This window comes from Haemaphysalis longicornis, unplaced genomic scaffold, assembly GCF_048455015.1.
Source record: "Haemaphysalis longicornis isolate Haplotype H1 unplaced genomic scaffold, Haemaphysalis longicornis Haplotype H1 scaffold_8, whole genome shotgun sequence".
Lineage (NCBI taxonomy): Eukaryota > Metazoa > Arthropoda > Arachnida > Ixodida > Ixodidae > Haemaphysalis > Haemaphysalis longicornis.
The window spans coordinates 119,168,667-119,190,724 of record NW_027526445.1 but is presented as its reverse complement, the minus strand read 5'-3'; the positions used below and the strand labels follow the sequence as shown (position 1 = coordinate 119,190,724).

At 45.1% G+C, this 22,058-nt stretch overlaps 1 protein-coding gene across 2 annotated transcripts in view; it reads left to right on the top strand.

Annotated features, from left to right (window-relative positions):
- Positions 1-22,058, top strand: part of Khc-73 (Kinesin heavy chain 73) — a 137,194-nt gene that overhangs the window by 30,666 nt on the left and 84,470 nt on the right. For both annotated transcript variants that reach the window (XM_077681745.1, XM_077681746.1), the window contains exons 2-6: positions 14,815-14,893; positions 16,614-16,629; positions 16,735-16,885; positions 19,402-19,582; positions 21,111-21,198. In XM_077681745.1, coding sequence (XP_077537871.1) covers positions 14,815-14,893; positions 16,614-16,629; positions 16,735-16,885; positions 19,402-19,582; positions 21,111-21,198 — 515 coding nt within the window. The remainder of the gene's footprint in view (positions 1-14,814; positions 14,894-16,613; positions 16,630-16,734; positions 16,886-19,401; positions 19,583-21,110; positions 21,199-22,058) is intronic.

Below are 22,058 nucleotides of genomic sequence, written 5' to 3'. Positions count from 1 at the left end.
AAAACGTCCCTTTTGCGTCCCTTTCATCGTGACGTACTTCCGGTTAAGAAGTGGACGTTGGCAGCATGGAGGAAGGTTGGCAGTAGGTTTGTCGCGCTTGCGTTACGTCACTTCCGGTTGTTTGCTTTTAGCCAATCAGGGCTCGCCAAAAGGGACACTTTTGAAAGGGACGCAAAAGGGACAAAACTCGAGAATACCGCCCCAGAATTCACGCCACCGCTAAATATTTCGATATAAAATGAGTAAGATATCTTGTAATGATTCCGCAGTTACCTATATTACCTTGCCCAAGACGATTTTGAAAGCATAAAAGAGCTATGCTAGTTCATAAAGGCATCTGAACCATTGGAAGCGTGGGAAGCTGGAGTAGGGGCGGAAATTTTGCTCGCTCATTCTAAAAAAAATTGTCATTTATCGTGCTCCTGATCATCATTTAGCAAGAATGTAGTAAACAACATCAACTAAGATTGCTTGCATGCAGCGCAGAGCACAGCGCATTTGCTGTGCCGTAAAGTTCCGGAAGAACGCCCACCCAAATTTAAGTACAGTGATTATCAAGTGAAAAATACGAGATGGGCGAAATTTCGGGTCAAGCGCGGAAAGGACGAATAAGTGACCGCATCTACACATGAAGAGATGATTCGGGTTTGTTTTGATCACTCATCGGCGCTAAAGCCATGGATTTTACGGGGTGGGCGCGCGTGTTTCAGTAAATTGAATATTTCACCCGTAAAAGGGGATGGGCGATGTTTCGGGGGAGGGCGTTCACTCGGAACTTTCCGGTAATCTAATCAAAACGCGAGCGTACATTTCGCCGGCGCAGGGGGCTCGCTACTACAGTCGCTAGAAATTCTAGCCTCTGTATCGCTATGTAGCGACGGTAAAAATAAGTTACCGTTCACGGAAACTTTCGCGCATGCAAGGTCGACTTCCGCAATCACCAGTATCTCCTGCTCAAAGTCCATAAAGACTGAAAACGTAGCTTAAAAAAAAAAAAAAAAAGGACGTCGTCGTCTCATGTGCGACCACTCGCTGAAGTAACCATGGTAACGTCGACGCTCTAAACCAAACCGCCGCCGTCAAAAATCGCGGACATTCCGGCGGCCAACCATGAAATGAGTGCTTCGCCTCGGACGAGGTCGGACTATGTCGTCATCGCAAGCCGCCGAGCCAACAAATAGTTCTGTCTCGTCGGGGTAATAACTTTTGTTAGCGTGAGCGAATATGCTTACTATTTTTGGACTTGTTTCTACAAGAACTATAGAGTAGATTTCTGACACAAACAAAAACACTTTGAAATCCATCTCAGGCCCCCTTTAAGGCTCAATAAAGGAATTCTCTCTCTCTCTCTCTCTCTCTCTCTCTCTCTCTCTCTCTCTCTCTCTCTCTCTCTCTCTCTCTCTCTCTCTCTCTCTCTCTCACTCACCGCAGGGGAGAGCGTGAGATGTGGGGGTGGGGGAGAGGCATTTACGTGGCAAGGGGGGGGGGTGGCAGGAGACAATCGTCTTATTCCGACGACATTTGCAGCGAACCGAGCAGATGTATGCGGTCATCGTTTTAATGGCGGCTTAATTGCGGTCTTGCGCGGCACGGTTAACTGCGATGGTCGTGCATTAACGGCGGTTCGCAACAGCTCCTGGCTGGAGCGAACACAAGCGGGCGCTGCTTTGGCGGGCCGTTTGAACTACACCCTTGGGCACCCAAACCGCTTAACGCACGAGGTTTAACCAACACCTGGCCCCGAATTTCCAATCTGAGAACCTTGGCCCTGGCGACGACCCTATGACGTCGCGTCGCCATCATCCTCCGCAGGATGAGACGTATTCTCTTATTCTTCTCCTTCGGCGTGCGTGTAACAACTACGACGCGAAATCGCGAGCACGCGATGTGACGTGCCCGCGGGCCCACCCCTTCCGTAGACTGACTGCCTCCTTATGGAATAAAGGTGGCACAGGCGCCGCTGCAGCGAGACACGGGGTTCGGGCCCACAGACCCGCCCAGGTGATATATGGTCCGCAGGGTTGACCGCGCTTCCATCGATTCTGCGGCGCACGCGCGAGCGTGTAGGTGAGGTGCGCTGTTATTGGGTGGACATTGTCATTGACCTTGAGCGCTGCTCTATCAGCCCTCCTGTCGGTGTTTTTTTTTTTTTTTTTCCGTTGTGTGCCTCCTTAGCGGAGACGCTGATTGGCCAGGCCGTGGAGAGCGCGCCGTAGTTTCGTATGCGGAGACAAAAGGTGCGCAGATTGCTCCGGGAGGACTACGCAGGATTCCTTTGTTTTGGCTCGTGGTTGTTTCTGTGATGTGTGTTTACTAAGCCTAATTACCATCCGTGCCTTGTCTTAGATGGGAGCAGAGGGAGGATATGTTTGTATTAAAGGGACAGACAACCCCGATTTTTGTCGAGTGTATGTTCTCTAGCTTATATGAAAGCCGGCGTTATATATGGTGGGGTAACCACAAGCAATTTATAAACAAAGTGGCGGAAATAATTTTCGTTTGGCACTAAACTTTCCGAAATCAGAAGGGTGGCGGTTCGTAGTGCAGAAGCTTGACTCTACAATATGTGTACCGGTCACGTGACCTGCAAAACTTGCACCTACTGAAACACCTGAAGTTTACTCACTTATTAAAAACCTTTTTAACACAAGTATTTGTATAAGTTTAAATTGTATATATTTTTTTAAATATTCTTTTGAATTTTTTAAAGACACCCCACCCGCCGCTGTGTTGCTCTCAGTGTGGCTAACTGAACCTCCATGCCCAGTCCAGAGCCAATGGCAGCGTTCAGTAAACAGACCAAGCTGACTGTATGAGACCGCGTGAAGGAGCTTCCTGGCTTTGTTGTACGTTGTTTGACGATTGTGTCTGAGTCAGGGGCGTTTCTTCTGCCGAAATATTCGTTTTCAGTTTCCGGAAACGGCAACTGCAGCTTAAAAAAAAAAGAAAGGACACGCCCGGGGAGAATCGAACTGCCGACTCCACAACATAAAGCCAGCATTCTACCTATTGTTCATTCCAACAGATGGAGCCCTCATGCAAAATGGACTAGTGAATAACAAAACACATAAAGTAATAAGAACGCCTGCAGTTGACACTTTTTCTAGCTGGGGGCAAGTTTTTAAATACCGCTTTTCATCTCGCATACAGACAAAAGTATGCTACCGCGCTACTGTATGTCATGGTTGCCAGTATTATTTTTGGAGGAGACATACGGCTCGCAGTTCTAAAAAAATCGATTTAACGAGTTCCAGGGCGTTATCAGCAAAACCATTTCGCGCCAGGGTGTTTTAAGGGATGGTGTTTCATTTATGATAGAGAACATATACTCGACAAAAATCGGTTGTATGTCCCTTTAAATGTCCTCCTGTGTGGTGGCTTCTCGAATGAGTAGAGGAGAGAGTAGAAGACCATCTGCTTGGGATCTCCAGAGCCTTCGGGGTGGGCCCACTCGCGCAGCGTTTCGTTTGCGTCCACTGGTCGCGCAAGGCAGGGCAGTTCCTCAGCAAGTGGTTCAGGTCAGCGACTTGATGGCCGTCAGGGGATTCACATGGTTTGCAAATTGCAGATGCCGTAATTTGGGTGTATAGCGAAGGGACCAGACGTCCCGACTTAGGCGGGACATGTCCCGGTTTTGCGGCCGTGGCCCCGCTGTCCCGGCAGACCGCTGCTTGTGGGACGGCGTTTTGTCTCGCATTCTGCCTAAAGTGTGGAAGACAGGTATCAAGCCCTAGCTGTGTCGCAAAGGAAAAGCTGGAGGAATGGAAGAGCCAAAAGAAACCGTTTGGGGAACATCAAGGAAACCGCGCACAGGACAGGACTAAGAAGCACAACATAGCACCTGTGTTGTGGGTTTCTTGCTTAGTCGCAACGTCTGAGCTGTTTTCTTGTTACAGTGCACATACCAACAAGCTGTTCAGCACACCTTTCTGCGTTTTAGAAACGGTGGGTGGACGTGCTTCAGCACTTCGAAACAAATGTGTCATCTTACGACAGCATCAAGACAATCGTCGGGTACGTCATGTGCTTGCCAGGCGCAAACGCACCGGTGGAAGGGATGACTCCTTGATGAATAAGATGCGGGCTGCAGAGAAGACGCAGTTTCATTTGACCACACCCAGAGCAATGCTGTTGCTTAAGGTGAATCTGCACGTGACGTGCGAGGGGTACTACAGACACATTCGCAAAAATGGAGAACTGATGAAAGCAATTCATTCAAGCATGAAGTATCAGTTACTGGCCAGGAAAAAGCCTGGGGGTCTAGGAAGGCCGTACGGTGCTGATGTAGTAATACAGAGTGCAATTTGTCATTTAAGCTGTGTGCCACGTTCTTCCTCACACCCCCACCCCCCGTTCCGCTTTGGGTTCCGCGGAATATGCTCACTTTGTGTGTAGTTGAAAGCGGGCCGCGATGTGCGATGTTATGGCAGTGTTCATCCGAGAATACGTCGGAGTGTGACCGTTGCCCACTGATGATAACCGGTCGGGATGGGGTCGTCCTCTTCGGGTACGCCGCTGAAGATTAGGAAAAAAAGAGTCGGAATTCTTCGCTGGCGTTTCGTGGCCTGATTGCATTGTGGCTCCGGTTCGTTGTTTATCTGGGCGTGTCAGGTGTTCGCCACAGTAGCAGTCCTTGACGCAGCGGGGAAGGCGATCACTTCTTGCCCGCGTATTTTTAAGGTGTTAGGAAAACAGTTAAAAAAGTTCAAGTTCAAGTTTACTGTACCAGAAAGAAATACATGTGCGTGGAAATATACAGGCGGGACCCCATAACTCTTTGGTTCATTAAACAACTTTGGTTCATCAAAAAAAAAAAAAAAAAAAAAACAAAAAAAAAACAGCTTTGTCCCAATAGCATTATACTGGCAATTTTATCGCAAACTTTGGACAACCAATGGATGTATGAATGAAAACACACGAAGGAGTGGCCACTCAGAGGCCACTTCCTCGTCGAGTTTGTACGACGTCACAGGATCTTGTTAGTGCGGCTATGCTGCTGCCGCCGACCAAAGCCACCACGAAAAAACAACTGCGCGATTTACAGCGGTGCCTCTAACCCCGTTGGATCATAGTTGTAAATGTGTTGTCAGTGTTCCACCTATTGCTTCACTACAGATGTGTAGCGCGAAATTTGAAAGTTTTTCATTATTTGTTACTCCTTTCTTGGTTAAAAAAAAAGCGCCTTTAGTTGTTGGTCGAGTTGTTACCAAAGTCCAGTTTTGTTGAAGTAAACAAGGTGGTATTTTGTCTTCATGGCCGCTTAAATCCTTCATTGATACACTTTCTTTTTTCGAATACTAAGTTTTATTTTTAAGGTGTAAGGACCCGCCGCGGTGGCTCAGTGGCTCAAACGTTTCGCTGCTGATCCTAGGGACGCGAGTTTGTTGATCCCGTCCACGGTGGTTGCTTTTCAGGTGGAGGCGGACAGCGGAAGCACCAGTGTGTCGAGATTCCTGCGCATTTTAAAAATCCGCAGGTGTTCAAGATTAATCCGGAGCCCTCCATTACGGCGCGCATCATAGCTCGAGTATCTATAGCTTAGTTCAGTTAATGCGTAGGGCGCGACTAAACGTGAAATTTCGGGCGCTTTTTAACAGCTGCAGAGCTTGAGCTTGGTCTGTTGGCGTTAGCAAAAAAACAAAAAAAAAACAAAACAAAAAAAGCTCCTCCGGCGTGAGGCGCCCGGCACGACCTTCGCGCAATGGCTTTAGCCGAAAAAAATGATATATATATATATATATATATATATATATATATATATATATATATATATATATATATATATATATATACTTGAGAAAATGGTAGACGCACGATTAAAAACAAAAACAGTGGTTTACTGACGTTTCGACTGCGGGAAGACTGGTCCCGCAGTCGAAACGTCAGTAAACCACTGTTTTTGTTTTTAATCGTGCGTCTACCATTTTCTCAAGTATTTTTTCTGGCTCCTCGAGAAGTTTTCTTTTACTGCTTATATATATATATATATATATATATATATATATATATATATATATATATATATATATATATATATATATATATATATATATATGCCGGCAGTCTATAATGCCAAAGAAGGCATATGGGAATGGTTAGACTATTTTTTACCTTTTTTAGTGGCGTTACATTATTTTTTTATTAATTACGTGAGAAAGAAAGAAAGAAAAACACGCGCCCAGAGTGGGGACCGAACCCACGCCTTTCGATTAGATCTCGAATGCCTTACCAATTCGGCTATCTGGGCGACTGTGTTCTCCTTCACTTTCTGGGGTATTTATATTTACTACAACTGTATCTGACGCTTGAGGGTGGTAGCCAGCGCCACTCAGACTACACGGGGAGATTCTTTTTCAACCCCTGGGGCGTGACGCAAACGTCTACAGCCTGTCATAAGAGGGTGACTGGCGGGAAACCCTCTTATGCTACCATGGCATCAAGGCTGCCAGAACCGAGGCCCTCGCTAAGCTTTCGCACGATTATAGTTGTTGGAAAATGAGGGGCTCGTTAGGAAATAGAGCCCCTCATTTTCCAAACACTATATACATATATATATATATATATATATATATATATATATATATACACACACAAAGTAGAAGTACGCTCTTCGGAGACTTTATTTCCAACGTTTCGACCTGAGACACCTGAGGAAGACCTGTCTCAGGTCGAAACGTTGGAAATAAAGTCTCCGAAGAGCGTACTTCTACTTTGTGCGTATTCCTGCAGCAACTAAGGACTCCACTTCACGACTATATATATATATATATATATATATATATATATATATATATATATATATATATATATATATATATACATATACACACCGAGCGCACGTGAGCGTCCCGGCGTCGTCCACGCTTGCGCGCGTTTCACGCCCACAAAGGACGAAGTGTGTACGGCTTAAATGTCGAGCGTTCCTGTAGCTCTACACGATAAGGAAATTTCTCGAAGAGTCGGGGGCTGTTGGCGAGTTGGAAATGCCGCACGCAAGCGTTTGGCGGCGATTAGGAAATGCCGTATCTGGGGAAGCGTCGACGCGTGTGCACGTTTGGCCTTTCCTGCTTACGCACCGTTTCGTTTGTTTGTTTGTTCTGCACTCCGCCAGAGCGAGATATGTTGTTGCAGACGTTTTTTTTTTTTTTACTTCGTTTTCTAAGTCTGGCCGACTATATATCGCGGTGCTGCGAGCAGGCACCTATGTCTTTCAGTGACGGTGATGAATTGCTATTCGAGGCTCTCGCGTGTAATTGCGTCCTTTCCTTGGTCATCATTCGCAACTTTTTTTGTATGAAGAAGTGTAGCGTGTGTTGCTTTGGCTGTCATGAAAATACTATGGGTGGAAAGGACGCCTATGCTAGTTGTAAGTCTGAGTTGGAAGTCTGAGAGTTGTATTTGTTGTTATTTGCCGACGGCATCGATCAGTGACCTATGGGCTTCACTTCGCCCAAGGCCAGACAGGGTGTGGGGATTGATTACATCATTACTCTTGCCACACTTTGGCGCTGCCGTCTACGTCGGTGTGAGGTCGGAGCTCCAGCGATAAATTTTAGATTGACTCTCATTGGGGTCTTTGCGGCGACGCCTTGGGGATTGAGGTAGGAGGGATATCTAATCTGGTTTTATCTCCTTGGGATATACACGTATGGACAGGAAGATATTAACCAGAACACACAAATAGCGCGATTTCTTTCCAAGCAATTCAAGATTACGTGTGGCTGAGTTACGAACACAAATTTGGGAACTGTGGTTTTCCAAATATACCATAGCGAGCCGTGATTTGACCTCAGCGAACAGTGCAGTGGATTCCCGTTAAGACGAACTCGGTTAAGACGCATTCTCGCTTATGCCGAACAACGTTGGTACGTTTGTTTGGTTTTCCCTAGACCCAATACAAAATAAAAGTCCGCTTAAGACGAACAGCCTTACACGAACTCTTCGCTTAAGGCGAACAACTTCCGGGGTGTTAGAATGCGAGGGTATCCATCCAAATTTACATGAGGGAAATATTCGGCTTCCAGAAGCCCTAGGATTTAAGGGTAGCACGGAGGAAGTTAACTTCAATTAAGGCTGTCGAGGCGACGAAAAGAAGATTAGAATGATGGTGGACGAAAAGCAGAGAGGGGAATATTGCCTAGGACATTTACCACCTGTAATCGAAAAAAAAAGTACTTTGTGCCTAGTAAGTTTTTGTGCCTGCCCTAAGCAGCGCTAGTATTGAACCAACAGTGAAAAACATAGGTATATTAGTGCTTTTTGGTAGATGACACGTCATCACCCCGCTACAAAGGGGAAACCAATAGCAATAATAATAATAATAATCATCATCATAATCGGGGTGATCATCACTGCTAGCGATTCTGGGTAGCGAACAATCCGAACATGGCAGCCTTGGCGGGGTGCGGCGGGGCATTCACGGGACTAGAGGGAAGGAAAAGTAAAAGAAAACCACAACGTGAAGTGAATTCGCGCCACGGAGTAATTTAGGCAGGGAGCAAAAAAAGAAAACACGCGGATACAACCATTACTTCTCCCACCTTTCAACCCGCGGAGCCAGCGGCAAAGCAAAGAAAAGAAAGAGCGAGGGCGAGTTTTGTGGCCGCTCTGTTCTGGAGAAGGAGACGCAAAACTGGGAGGATAAGGAAAGTAAACAAAAAAAAAAAAAAAGCGATAGCGGAGACTTCCTGTTCGCGAACATAGCAGCTGTCCTGACAAATGCCGTTTCTCAGCGGGAGTTTGCGAGTTCGCGTCGGCTCGCGTCACGAGTCACACCGCGTCACCGCCGAGAAAGCTAGCTGTTCCCTTTGTCTCTGCTGCGTTGTCGCTTCAGGTAGCGGGTGTAGCTCTCCTTCGCCGCTCGGACTGCATGGTTTAAACCAGGCAGGAGCACCTGAAGGTAGTGTTATATCAAGTTTCGCACTTTGATAAATAATCTTTTTTTTTTGTCTTTTTCCTCCATTGTAAATATATTTCACTCACAGTCTTGAAGCAAGATATTTGCATGCGTGTTGCCAATTCCTTTTTTGGGAGGGTTTCTGATAAGACGAACTTGTGATAAGGCGATAAAATTACTATGGTCCATTCGAGTTCGTTTAACGGGAGTTCACTGTATTTTTCAATTTTGCGTGTTCTGGTTCATATTTCCGTGTTCGTATTTAATTTGTCCATAACTGTACATATATGTGTCCCCTGCGCGGATTCCAGGGTAAAAGGCGTGGCCTGGCCATATCATCCGGGGGGAATGACTGACAGCTACGCTTCGCGCATGCGCAGTGGGGTTGTGTCAGCGTTATGGATTTTGTGCGTTACAGCGCAGCCGGAGCAACTAATGTTAGGAGGCTGTGAGTGGCGAATGTGTCATCCCTCCAGGAAATACTGTGCAGCAAAACCGAAGTTATTTTAGTGATGCCAGCAATGTCCACCGACGCCAGTGATTCATAAGCGGCCGATCTTATCCACGCGTTCGGCCCGAAATAGCGCCTAGGAAGGAGACGCGCAAGCGCGGTTAAGATAGGAGCGTGGTTCACGTGACCTGCTGATGTCACTCGACTAATAGCGCTCGCTCCTCCCAGCCGGTGCGGAACGGTTTTAGAAAAGACACGTGGTGTAACGTATGCGCCTAGCAAAATAGGTCGTTTTTTAAATACGCCTGAGCAAGCTGCTGCTTTCTCACGCTACCGCCCTGTCATCTCGCGTTTGTGCGTGTGTTTTAGGTCAATACTTGTACCCATTGTTTTCGTAAATAACATTGTTTTGGTATGTTTCTGATTGATTTAGGCGCAATGTGCACCAGCTCACCACCGCATATTTATTTGATGCTGTGCGCCGTGTAGGAAGGACCACTTCTGTACTATTGACGAAATGGAATGTCGGGTCCCCGGATTCGCCGTGTATTTTATCACATTCGCGGTTCTCGCGTCGATTTGATCGCTCAGTGACTTTCGTTCGCCCTTCGCTATTGTTTGGCACTTTAAAATGATTGCGCTAATTTTTTTTTACCTCGGTGTTAAATGTCGAAATCAGAATTACTCCAGTGTTCGCTTCGTACCATTTGCTGGGCTGCGCTCACTGAAGTGGTACCCATACAGGAAGTGCTGGCGTGAGAGACACGATTTTTTCCGGATTTTTTTTCTGTCCCTAGAATCTCGTCCTGGCGGAGCACCTACGGACGAGATTAACAAGCCTTTGTTAATCTCGTCCTTAGGTGCTTCGTTTTTTTTAGACTAAAAAAAGAACCTGAAATCAGGGTTGCAACGAAACAACGATCGCGTAGTAGTTTCGGCGCTGGAGTGCCGACTATAAATAGCGAAAAAGAAAACGGCACTTTTTGCGGGCAGTCATTTTGTGGAAATGATATATAGGGATAATTTTCACGTAGTCGTGTACAACAAAGACGATTTAGAGATGTGCGTTCGTATGTCGTCGGCTTTAGTAGGCCCGATCTGTTAGCTCGTATATGCCGACTGGTAGTAGGAAAGAAACCAGGGTCCATGCGAGCTTCCCGTTCTGCGAATCCTGTATACGCTCGTGGGACACCTTTCGCGTAGTCGAGAGCATAGCAAGTGCGGTAGCCATCTTATCGGCTTCCCCCCCTCGAGGGTCGTTGAGACGTGTGTCACCTCCGCCTTGCCTTCCCTCTCTTTCATTTTCTTCCATCTTTTTGTTGTTGTTCTTGCACAACTTCCCGGCTTTATGTGAGCAGACTGTTCGCCGGCTGGCTATCTTGGCAGGGGAGACGACGTATCGACCGGCGAGCACGGAAGATATGGGGTCAGCGAGTGCCGGTGGAAACAAACACAATGGCAGCGCCTCTGCATTGCGGTTGATGGGCGTACGCCGTACTATAGATGGGCCGCGGAGGATGGGAGCAGCGTTATTTATTGTTCTTCGCCGGAATACGCTCTCGATGCAAGCAGTATTTCGCCGTCAGTCGAGTGTGGGGTATAGTGCGTACTGGACTAAAAAAAAAAAAAATCCTGAATGGTTAAAGGAGCCAAAAAGACAAAATCCAACTTTGATAAGCATGAAAGAACGGGCCTTTGGTAATCCCCTCAGCCCCTGCTACGAATGGCGTTTCTTTTAGCTGCACAAAAAAGAAAGAAAGAAAAAAAGAACGAAAGAAAGAAGCGGAATAAATATGAAGAAAAAACGTTTTAATTTCGCGTAGCGATAACACTAAAATATAGTTATCAGTAGTGCTATTCGATTTACATTCTCGGACTCCCCCAGAAGCAGTCCAGCATTCGTTTTTCCAATACCGTATTTATTCGAATATAGGGGAGTTTTTTCCCCAAAATTCGCAGTCTCAAATTTATACCCCGCCTTATATTCGAAGCTCAGTGTATGTATGTATATGGATACACAGCAAGAACAATAACAAAGAAGGCTTACTCACGTAGCGGCAATGGGACTTGCCTTCATCAGAGTACAGTAACCATGTAACTGTACTCTGATGAAGGCAAGTCCCGTTGCCGCTACGTGAGTAAACCTTCTTTGTTATTGTTCTTGCTGTGTATCCGACTCTTTACTTTTATACTATTTCTGCGCGCTTTATGAGTTATCTGTTTCTATCTCTCTCTATCTCTCTCGATATATATATATATATATATATATATATATATATATATATATATATATATATATATATATATATATATATATATATATATATATATATATATATATATATATATATATCACCACTGCTATTTTTTGACTCTCCAAACTGGTGCACCCTCGCCTTATAATCGCGACTGCCGTATAATCGAATAAATACGGTACATTCTTATGGCGTGGGGAATCCTTGGAATACCCGCGGGCTATCTGCGGTAAATTAAATAGCCCCATTGTGCTAACTGCGCGTTAGCATTTGAGTGATTCTATCAAATGGAACTAGAGACCTTTTTAATCGCCCAGTCGTATTTCTTGGTTGTTAAGGTCGGCGACCACCAATCGCATCAAAGAGAGTATGTGACGTCACACACACCTCGCCGAAAAGTGGCGGATAGCCGCCACTGCTGGATCTGTTTTCTTTAATATCTCGGTTATTGGTTTGAAGTTTGCGATAAGATTTGTTATCGGGACAGAGGAGTCTTTTTAATGAACCAAAGTTATATTTTGTTTTCATGGCTCCTTTAAGGCACTTTTTTAAACGTGATGGACGTCGAGTTAAACCGAAGCGCCTTTGCCTCTTAACCCTTACATTTAAACCCTTGTTCGCACGCCCGTGTTTTAATGCGGTTCGTGTCGCGTCTTTCGAAATACGTTGGTGTGCGGAGATTAAAATTTCAGTACTCTAAGTTTTGTACACGATATAATGTTTGATTTTCGTTTCATTGGCGCGCAATTCTTATGCGGCACGTGATCGCACTGGCGATGTGGGATCGATGTTCTCGCGAGTCGTTTGTGGGCGAAGCGCAGCGCTACTGAGCTTTTGTTACGTTGTAAAACACGTCAAGGAATGTAAAAATAAGATGAGCACAGCGATTGCTTATGTAGCGTAGTCATGCCCGCGCGCTTTATGAAAGGAGATTGCGCTCAATCCGCGACATCGTCTGCTTTTTCGACACCTAGTTTCTTTGTCGTCGCTGTAGTAATTTAAACGCAAATTAAGCCCGATAAAATCGCGGAAACGATTCTTATCACGTTCAAATAATTGCGGCGCCGCACTCATTGCACCGCCCTGAGGAACACCTGGCTGCAAGGAGGAAACGAAGGGGAAACCTCCGCTGAAGGTGTAATTAGACAGTGTGTTACGACGATAAATGAGCGTCTTTTAAGATTATTTCCCGGGGGAACCACTTCTCGGCTCGTGTTAAAACTTTGCTGGAAGGTCGTGTTTGGGGTTTATGTTCTTTAAAGGGACAGACAACCGATTTTTGTCGCGTATATATTCTCTAGCTCATATGAAAGCCAGCGTTTTGCATAGCCCGGTAACCACAAGCAATTCCTAAACAAATTGACGGAAATAATTTTAATTTGGCAGCAAACTTCCTGAAATCGGAAGGGTGGCGGTTCGTAGTGTCGAAACTTGACACTACAATATGTGTCCCTGTCACGTGACCTGCAAGCCTAGCAGCTACTGTAACTGCTGAAAGGTTTATTTACGTATTGAAAACCTTTTAGCACAAGTATTTGTACAAGGTTAAATTGTATATGTATTCAAATTAATCAAACAAGTTTAATTGTATATGTATTGTATTCAAAATCAAACAAATAATGCCAATTCGTGGGGCATTTCCCATCGAACAGCGCTCTATCGTGGCCTCGGCAATCGCGAGCAATTTGGGGATAGTGTGCCAGTACAGTGCCACGTTCTGGGGGAGCCCCTAACACCAGTGGTCACACTCTGAAACAGCTGCTATATTTTATCTGGGTGATGAAACGCATGTCATGAATAGCTTATCCTGCAACAGAAGCGCTCTTCAACAGAAACGTGGCAGGCATACAGAGCTACAGCTACTTGCAGGAAGTTGGCAACTGAATAGTGCTTTTGCAAGTGTTCCATCATTTCTTTGCCGTACATAGTACGAAGCCATTCGCCTTTTATTATTGATAACGGCTGTGCAAATCTCTCTGTGGATGATCTGTAGATAAAAAGTCATGCAGAACATTATTGATAATGACTATTCTTTAAAAGCAGTGTGTGGACAGCTCTGCATTGATACGAGCTGCATTTTTTCTTGAATGAACGAAATGATGTTGACCATGAAGTAACCAAAAAGCGTTCAGACATTCTTGTACAGAGCTTGTAACTAGCCACCAATACTAGTTTTCTTAACATAAATTGCTGAAAAAAAAAATGCTTTTGCCGAGATCTAAGCAGCGACAGTTGATTCCCTTCACCATTTTGCAGGGTGGCAGTCATGATAATATGTGAGCTCATTTGTTGGGTTTTACTGTTTCGAGAAATTGCGCTTCACTGAAACGAAAAAGTTTGATTGTGCCTGCTGTCGCTGAAAAGATCAAAAATATATTTAGGACACTCTGACTTAGGTTAGTTCATTTGTATTTATTTGTTTGTTTAGCTTTGGTCACCACAAGGACACTCTGACTTAGGTTAATTCATTCGTATTTATTTGTTTGTTTAGCTTTGGTCACCACAAGTGTGGCTTTCTGCTTCTTTCTTGGCCTTTTCTTTCTCTTCTGAAATATCACGTAGCTTAAAATGAGTTGCTATCTTTGCAGGATAAATTTGAGCATCTAATGTAGAGTGGTGACAAAAACGTGGTACTATACCTGTTTTGTGGAGGGCAAAAGAGGCCACTGCCTTTGGTGCAAGAAGAAGCAATTTTTTTTGGCTTCTATAGTTGCCAATGCAGGAACTACCGAAACAAAAGTGGGACAAAGTCAGCACATTACTAGAGGCACACCTGATGCCTACGCATTTCCTTTCTCTCAGTTTGCTTATACAGCTCTTGACATTTCCTGCTCATTGATGCATTTACTCGGCCTTGAACATTTGGAAACAGCGAGATCTCCCCTTCCACCTCGCGTTCTAAATAATAAACTGCGCGACTGTACGAAAAGAAAGGTGTAATGCAGCGAACGCCCACAGTGTGGGGACCACCTCCGTGCACTGTTCTGGCGACAGCCTTGTGCGAGAGGCTTGCATTGTTACGCCGCACTACAGGGTACCCTCATAGCCTGCGGTGTTGTGACCGTTTTTTTTTTTTTTTTTGCTGTTTCTCGCAGTCTTTCGCCTAAAACGTTCCTCAGCACATCTGTGCAAGGATGGGCCACGGGGGAAAAACTAAGTCGATGCGCATCGATTATGCGTTCCCTAAAACCGTGTTCTTCTCCGTGGTGCAGAGGTGGAGCTCGGGGCACAATGTGTCGTCGAGATGACCGAGGGCCAGACGATCCTCTACAACTGCAGCAAGGGAGAAGGGTGAGTTCTGCCCCTCTCCCCCCTCTCCCCCTCACCCTGTTTTTTCGTAGCTCCAAAACGGCGACATTCGCCCAATGCATTGTCGCACCACTGGCATTGACACTGACCATTGTGCAGGGGCGTCGGACCGGAACGCCTGCATCCAAAGCAGAAATGGACGGCTCGAAATTGTTTTCTCGATTGGTTTTTTATTTTGTGCGCTCAGCGGCGTCCCATTACAAAGAACAGCGTAGTTTGATGGGTGTGGGCTGGCCTTCGCGTTTTTGTTGTTGTGGTTGTTGTTGTTGCTGCTTGGCAGGTCGGATGTGAATTGATTGGGTCCGTTACGGGGCAGCTCTAACAATGGCCAGATGCAAAGCTGGTCGGAGGCTGCTGCTTGTGCGCTCCTTATTCCACTCGCATTGTCTGCGAGAGGGTAATCAGGAAATTGGTTCGGAAGGCCTGCCTTGTTTTTGCTTTCCGGTGCCTCTGCCTACGTTTGGTGGGCAGCTGTTGCGGCGGCGGTTTTGTTTTGGTTTGTTTCGTTTGCCTCGTGCGTTTTGGAGGGGCTGTTGAATATCAACCTTGGATTGTGGAAGCACTGCCAGACCTGGTTGCCGTGGCAACGGACATTGTAGAGAGAGGCGGGAAATTCGGAGAGCCAGGTACTGTTTTGCTCGAACGGTGGGCTTCAAGTTGCGCTAAAGTAGGTCGAAAGACTCTTGAAGGTATTAGTTTGCTTTTCATATTTTGGGTAACAGTCTCTCTGATTTGTTTTGTGTGCTGTAGTTTAAAGTTTTATCGGATGCAAGGCCTTATCCTTTTTTTTTGTCTGTTATTGAAATTCTGATCCAGAAGTACGCATGCAAGAATTGTCGGTTGAGAAACTAGGGCACGTAGGTGTATGATTGAAACGGGCAGACAGCAGTTAGTTTATGTTCAAAAGATGAATAAACCCATGTACTGGCAGTTCCAGATGAAGGTGCGCTGTCAAGCTTAGATAAGGAAAAAAATGGTTAAATGAAATCTAAAAAAAGAAAAAGAACAGTTCTTGAAAAAGAAAAAGCTATGTTTTTTTTCCTGGATATACCAGGATAGAGCAAGCGGAGGGGAGGGGGGGGGGGGGGGGGTTTGTTTAAAAGTGTTGGTCCTCGACTTGAGAGGCTGTGAACCGTGTAGCTGTCGCGATGTTCTGTCCAGAAGTTTTAGAACTGTATTTAGCATTTATTTCATGGAAGATGTTATTATAGTTTATTCGAAATAGCGTTAATAAGAGAAACAGAAGCAGTATGAAACTTTTTTATACGCAAGGTCCCTTTTTGATTCAGATTTCTAAAACTCGGGGTGGATTTTATATCCGTTTTATGTATCTGTGATGCAAAAATTGATCAAATAAATAGTTGCTAATTAACAAATTTTTGGTTGATTTTGTCATCAGCTACAACGTCCACGCCAATTCCCAAAATCCTTTTGTGGCATGACATTTTTTGTCTCTACTGTCGCATTTTAAAACGAAATTTTGACACCCATAACGGAAATGTTAATTGTAGAGTGTGTACGCTGGTGGCATTTGGGCTTATTTTTGCCCCCACATTGGTGATTTTCGAAATGTCTGTATTTTGTTGCACGTCTCAACGCTGCAACGCTGCATGTGTTACAATTGTGTCGGTGGTTTTCCCTTTTTCTTGCTTCTTTCTTTTCATTGCGTGACTCCGCTTCCCACTCGATGCTGCGGACCCAGGCGGAAGCATCCAAAGGTGAGCGCCATTGTCCAACAACTCTTGATTCTGACACTCGTCTTGTTGCTCGCTGGGTTCACGTTGGTAATTTAAAATGGCCGTCCCCCCCTCCTTGCCCTGCAGACCTTTGCCTTCGACCACTGCTTCTGGTCATTCAACGAAGCGGACCCACACTTTGCCAGCCAGGAGAAAGTGTACAACTGCCTGGGCACGGACATCCTGGACAATGCCTTCCAGGGGTATAACGCCTGCATCTTTGCCTACGGCCAGACAGGTGCGTTGTCTCAGGTCACCGTCCCCCCAGCTGAACAGACATGTCCCACTCCCCACCCATCGCTCTCTTTGTCAAACGATCCCATGTTTTCTGTCTAGCCTGTTCTTAGGTAGTTAGCAGAAGTTAAATTTCTACACTTTATTTCATACTATGCATAAATCAAAACCTGGCCTTTTACACCAGCGATCCTCATTGTCTTTGATCGATTTTGCTTTTGTTCTTGCTCGCTGATTTTAGTATTTATGTTTTCATCTCTGTTATCTAACTACTCTCTTGGTTTTGGTCTTGTGCACTGATTTGAATAGTTACGTTTTCGTCTCTGCTATCTAACCACTCTCTTGGGGCTCTTTGCCTTAGTAGCCCTTGCGGCAATAGCATCCAGCCATCATCATCATCATCATAATAATAACCATCATCATAATCATCACCATCATCATGTTCTAGGTCACCGCCCGTGCCCCACCATTCTTATTCCGCGTTTGGGCTGCTCTCCTTTGTAGCAGTGCTGGTGTGCAATGTGAAAGTCTTCTGTTTTCTAAGGAGTGAGTTAGAGGAAGTTAGGTTAGGCTGAATGAGAATGTTGGCAACTGAACGGTGAAATGTGTTTAGCTCCTTTTCTTATATGTGATCTTTATTTTTTTGTGGGTGTGGTATACCGAATGCTTGAGGCAGAAACTGCATAACAAGCTGTCACATACACTGTGCCACACAGATTACAGCCCGCGTTTTACATGTCAGGCCCATTTTGAACAACTTGGTGTAAACCAAGGGTTGCGCGGTACAAAAAACCAGGGTTCTCAGCTTTTGCATGTGGTCTACAAACAAATGTTTCTCTCTGAACTGCTGCGTGGGCCTTAATCATTTATTTATTTATTACCTTATTTATTTATTTACTTAATATTTATTCACAATACTCCTAAAGGCCCTTGTGAGAGGATATTATACAAGGGGGTTACAAACATACAAATGCCAAAGTCACAGTAAAATCCCAAAAACAGAAAAGATAAGAAAACAAATGGGACAAAATGTGCAAATCAATATACAGCCTAAGTTTGAAGAATATAATGTTTATGCAAAAAATTGCATGTTAACAATTAGAATATACAGCAAAATCTAAAATGTGCAATAAAGCATTTGAAAAGTTGATTGATTGATTGATTGTGGGGTTTAACGCGCCGACGCAACGCAGGCGATGAGGCGCGCCGTAGTGGAGGGCTCCGGATTAATTTTGACCACCTGGGGATCTTTATCGTGCGCCGAAATCTCGTACACACGGGCGTTTTTGCTTTTCGCCTCCATCAGAAAAGCGGCCGCCGCGGCCGGGAATCGAACCCGCGACCTCGTGCTCAGCACATTTGAAAAGTTGTGTGGCTGATGTCATAGTGGTGCAAGTGCGATACAAGGCAGAAAAGTACCGGAGGGTGCATGGCCAATAGCTCTTTGATGTCCAAAGCTTTATTATTTTGTTTAAGCGTGTGAGAAGTTTTTTTTTGTGATCTAAAAGGACTTTTGACATCACAAATATGAAGTCAGAAAAAAATTTGGTTCATTAGGACGGACATGAGGACACACTGGGCACTGGGAAACACTGGGCACTGGCTGCTCATATATCGCTTGAACAACAACCTTAATCACAATGATTTATGGTTCAAGTGAAGACAATAACGTAAAGTTTGTATTGCTATCATTTGTAACAACAACGAAATTGCAGAATTTCGGTTACCTGTCCCTAGCCCATTGAGCCACCTGGGCTCAATGCGAGTTGACACACGTAAACAATATTTTTTTTTTTAGCATGCAGAAGTACGTGCTGCCCTCTCTTCTTTAATTTTTGAAGGTCTGGTATCCTTTGTTCATCATCATCATCATCACCAGCCTATCTATGCCCACTGCAGGGCAAAGGCTTCTCCCAAATATCTCGAATTATCCCGGCCTTGTGCTAACTGTGACCATTTTATCCCCGCAAACTTCTTGGCCTCATCTGCCCATCTAACTTTCTGCCGCCGCCCCCTGCAACGCTTGCCTTCTCTAGGGATCCACTCTGTTACCCTTAATGACCAATGGTTATCTTGCCTTCGCATTACATGCTCTTCCCATGTCCAATTCCCACTGGATTAAAAAAAAAAAAACGCGTGTTGATGGAATTGCAGAAAGAGGCTTGGGGTGCGGCCTGACCCCGGCGACCATTGCCGGAAACGCACTCCCTCACCAGAGCAGGATGGGCTACCCTGGTGTAGTAATGGCCACAACCTCCCATGAGCATGCCAATTAACCCTTTGTTGATAGATGGTGTTGTTAAATGTCGAAAAACCACAGAGTGTGAGAGACAAAATAATATCCCTTTTTTTTCTTTTGACAGGAGGAACAACTCTTTTTTGAGTTGTTGCTCCTAAGCAACACTGAACATCGAAGAGCTAGATCATGGTGCTGATGAGAGACTGGAACGAGCGTACAGGCCCACGTGTGTATGCAGTCTTCTCGCTTTAATCGCGTTGTTGTTCCGTTCTTGGTTCCAGGCTCGGGCAAGAGTTTCACCATGATGGGTGGCGTGGACAACAAAGGGGTGATCCCGCGGCTGTGCGACTCCCTGTTCGAGCGCATCGCCTGCTCCCCGGACCCGAGCGTCAGCTACAAGGTGGAGGTGTCCTACATGGAGATCTACAACGAACGGGTCCACGACCTGCTGGACCCCAGGGGGTGAGTGACATCCTTTTAATTCAAAGTTAGGTTAGCTGCGCCTTGTCGTTGTAGCTCGCTCGCTGGACCCAAACAGAGCCACATGGCGTTCTGTCGTTGTGGCTAGCCCATAGGCTTTGGAAGCAAAGCGGTTTATATATATTCATAAGCGTTCGAAACTCGTCAACCACTGGTGCTTGTCATACATCTCCCCGTTGTTTAGCGCTAAGAGAACTGCAGGTACATTTGAGGCATAATATATGTAATTAACCAGCAGCGCCCGCATTCAGTTAGTTTGGAACGCTCATTGGGTTGGTTTTTACGATACTAAGTGGAAAAAAAGTGGCAGTGCAATGCTGGCACGTGCGGGAGGAAAAGCAAGCACAAAAAGAACAGAACTCCCGCTGGCTCAGTTTCAGCCAGGGAGCGTGTGAGCACTGCGAAGGCGGGAAATTTGAAATGCGTTGGGGGGTAGCAGTGAGCGCATAACGGCGCTACAGCCCGTTACGGCGAATCACTGCTCAGCACTTCGGACAGCTTTCACATTGAGTGGAACGGCTTTATCTTTTTCTTCTTTCTTTGCCTCCCATTTTGTGGGCTTGTAGCGGTCTCTTTTGGAGAGTTCTGCCTGGTCGTGATGGTGTTAACAAAAGTGATGCTTTGTGAGCAGTCTCGTTAGTTTGAATTTTAGTTAGTTGTCTGATCGTTCCACTGGTAGTTCTAGTGCGATAATGCGAGCTTCGTGGGGTGGGGTCACAGGCCGCAGGTTTGGTGGTTAGCAGTTAGCAGCTTCAAAGGCTCAGTATAGTGCAAGCACGTGTGTTGCTGCAAACTCTCTAGCATTGTCGACAAGCCTTTTGTTTACCTTCTGGCTATAAGTTCACATTTTTGGACTGTTTACTGTTGCTGTAATCTCAACATTAGGTCACAGCTAGGCAGGAAAGATATAGGGGAGAAAAAAAAAGGAGAAGAAAAGAAGTGGTTGTGTAGGTGTGTCACGACGCATACATTGAATTCTACATAGCTGTCTCAAGCACTCTGCCCACAAATTTTTTGAAGCCTATCTTCAGCTGCAGTGGCAGCTATCTTGCAGCAAAATTATACAGACACACATACAAACACACGCACATGCACGCACAAAAACAAAATGCAAGAAAAAGTTTTGCATGATGTCGACCTCTGAACTGCTCAGGTCGTCTAATTGAAGCAGCACCAAAAGTTGGGCTCGTTGGTGCACCTTGGAAGTTAAAAAGCACGCAAGGGATGAGGGAAAAAAAGCAAACAAAATAACAAGAAGCCTTCCTTTGTTGTGCTCTTTTTAACTTCCAAGATGTCATCTAATTGTCATGCAGACATTTAAAACATGCAATAGTTATAGTGCAATAAAACAGCTCATTTGTAAGCACGAATGTCCATCAGTGAAACAGCCATTAAAGCGGAGGACTGCTGTAAATTTCAGGGGGCATCTCTTTAGAAGTCGGTGTCACTAAAACGTTTCTTTTGGGTTCCACCCCTGCTCCCCTCTCCTTTGTTTTCTTTGCTTGAATAGAGGGAAACAGCACCTAAAAGTCCGAGAGCACAACATCCTGGGCCCGTATGTCGACGGCCTTTCTACGTTAGCCGTCTCGTCTTACGAGGTGAGTACAGCTGCTACCTTCCTACCACGAGAAAAGGAATGGGGAAGGGTGCAGTAGGTGTTCGTGTATTCTAATTGTTTATGGTACCTTGCGTATTGAGGTCAATAGTATCAATCAGTTCATTAAATAAAATCTGCCACTGAATTACGGCGAAAATCTATAAACACTTGAGGTCAGAGCGATAAGATGTTGGTTTTCTGGAATTCATCTCTGAACGCATTACCGTTGTATTGAAGCTGCTTTCTTGCTTCGACATGTGATGTCACAGGATTGAGTTGCGCGATGAGCTGTGTGGACATAGGCAGGCATGAAAGTACTAGTATTTGAGAATGGAATTCAGAATAGCATTAGCATTTTGTAACGATAAGGCCATTAATGAATGGCTATGGTGCAGAAATGTTCAAGAAATCGACGAGATGCAGAGGGGGAACGCTACACCTGCTTTACTGAGTGCCCATTTTGCCACCTAATTTTTATGCAATTAAAAATGATAGCGAGCTTTCAGCTCATACCTTTCTGAAAAAAGAAACAGGGGGAAGTATATTAAAGATGGTTTCACTGAAGTTGTGTTTAAGATTTATAATAACCTGGCGCAGAAACTCTGCTAGTTTGTATCTACTATCTATGTGAAGTCTGAAAATTCTGTAATTGTGATTGAATTGCCTGTATAACAGTGACCATTGTTGTTTTTCATCTTTGGCTTAGGCAAAACCTACAAAATTGTGAAGCGATTAATGATGAAATTTGCGAAATTGGCATTTAGGCTGCTATTTGACACGAAAAGTAATTTTGCTAGCCCGAGTTCTACAAAATGCGGCAGTGATACATCAACAAGGTAGCCTACAATTCAATGGCATCAA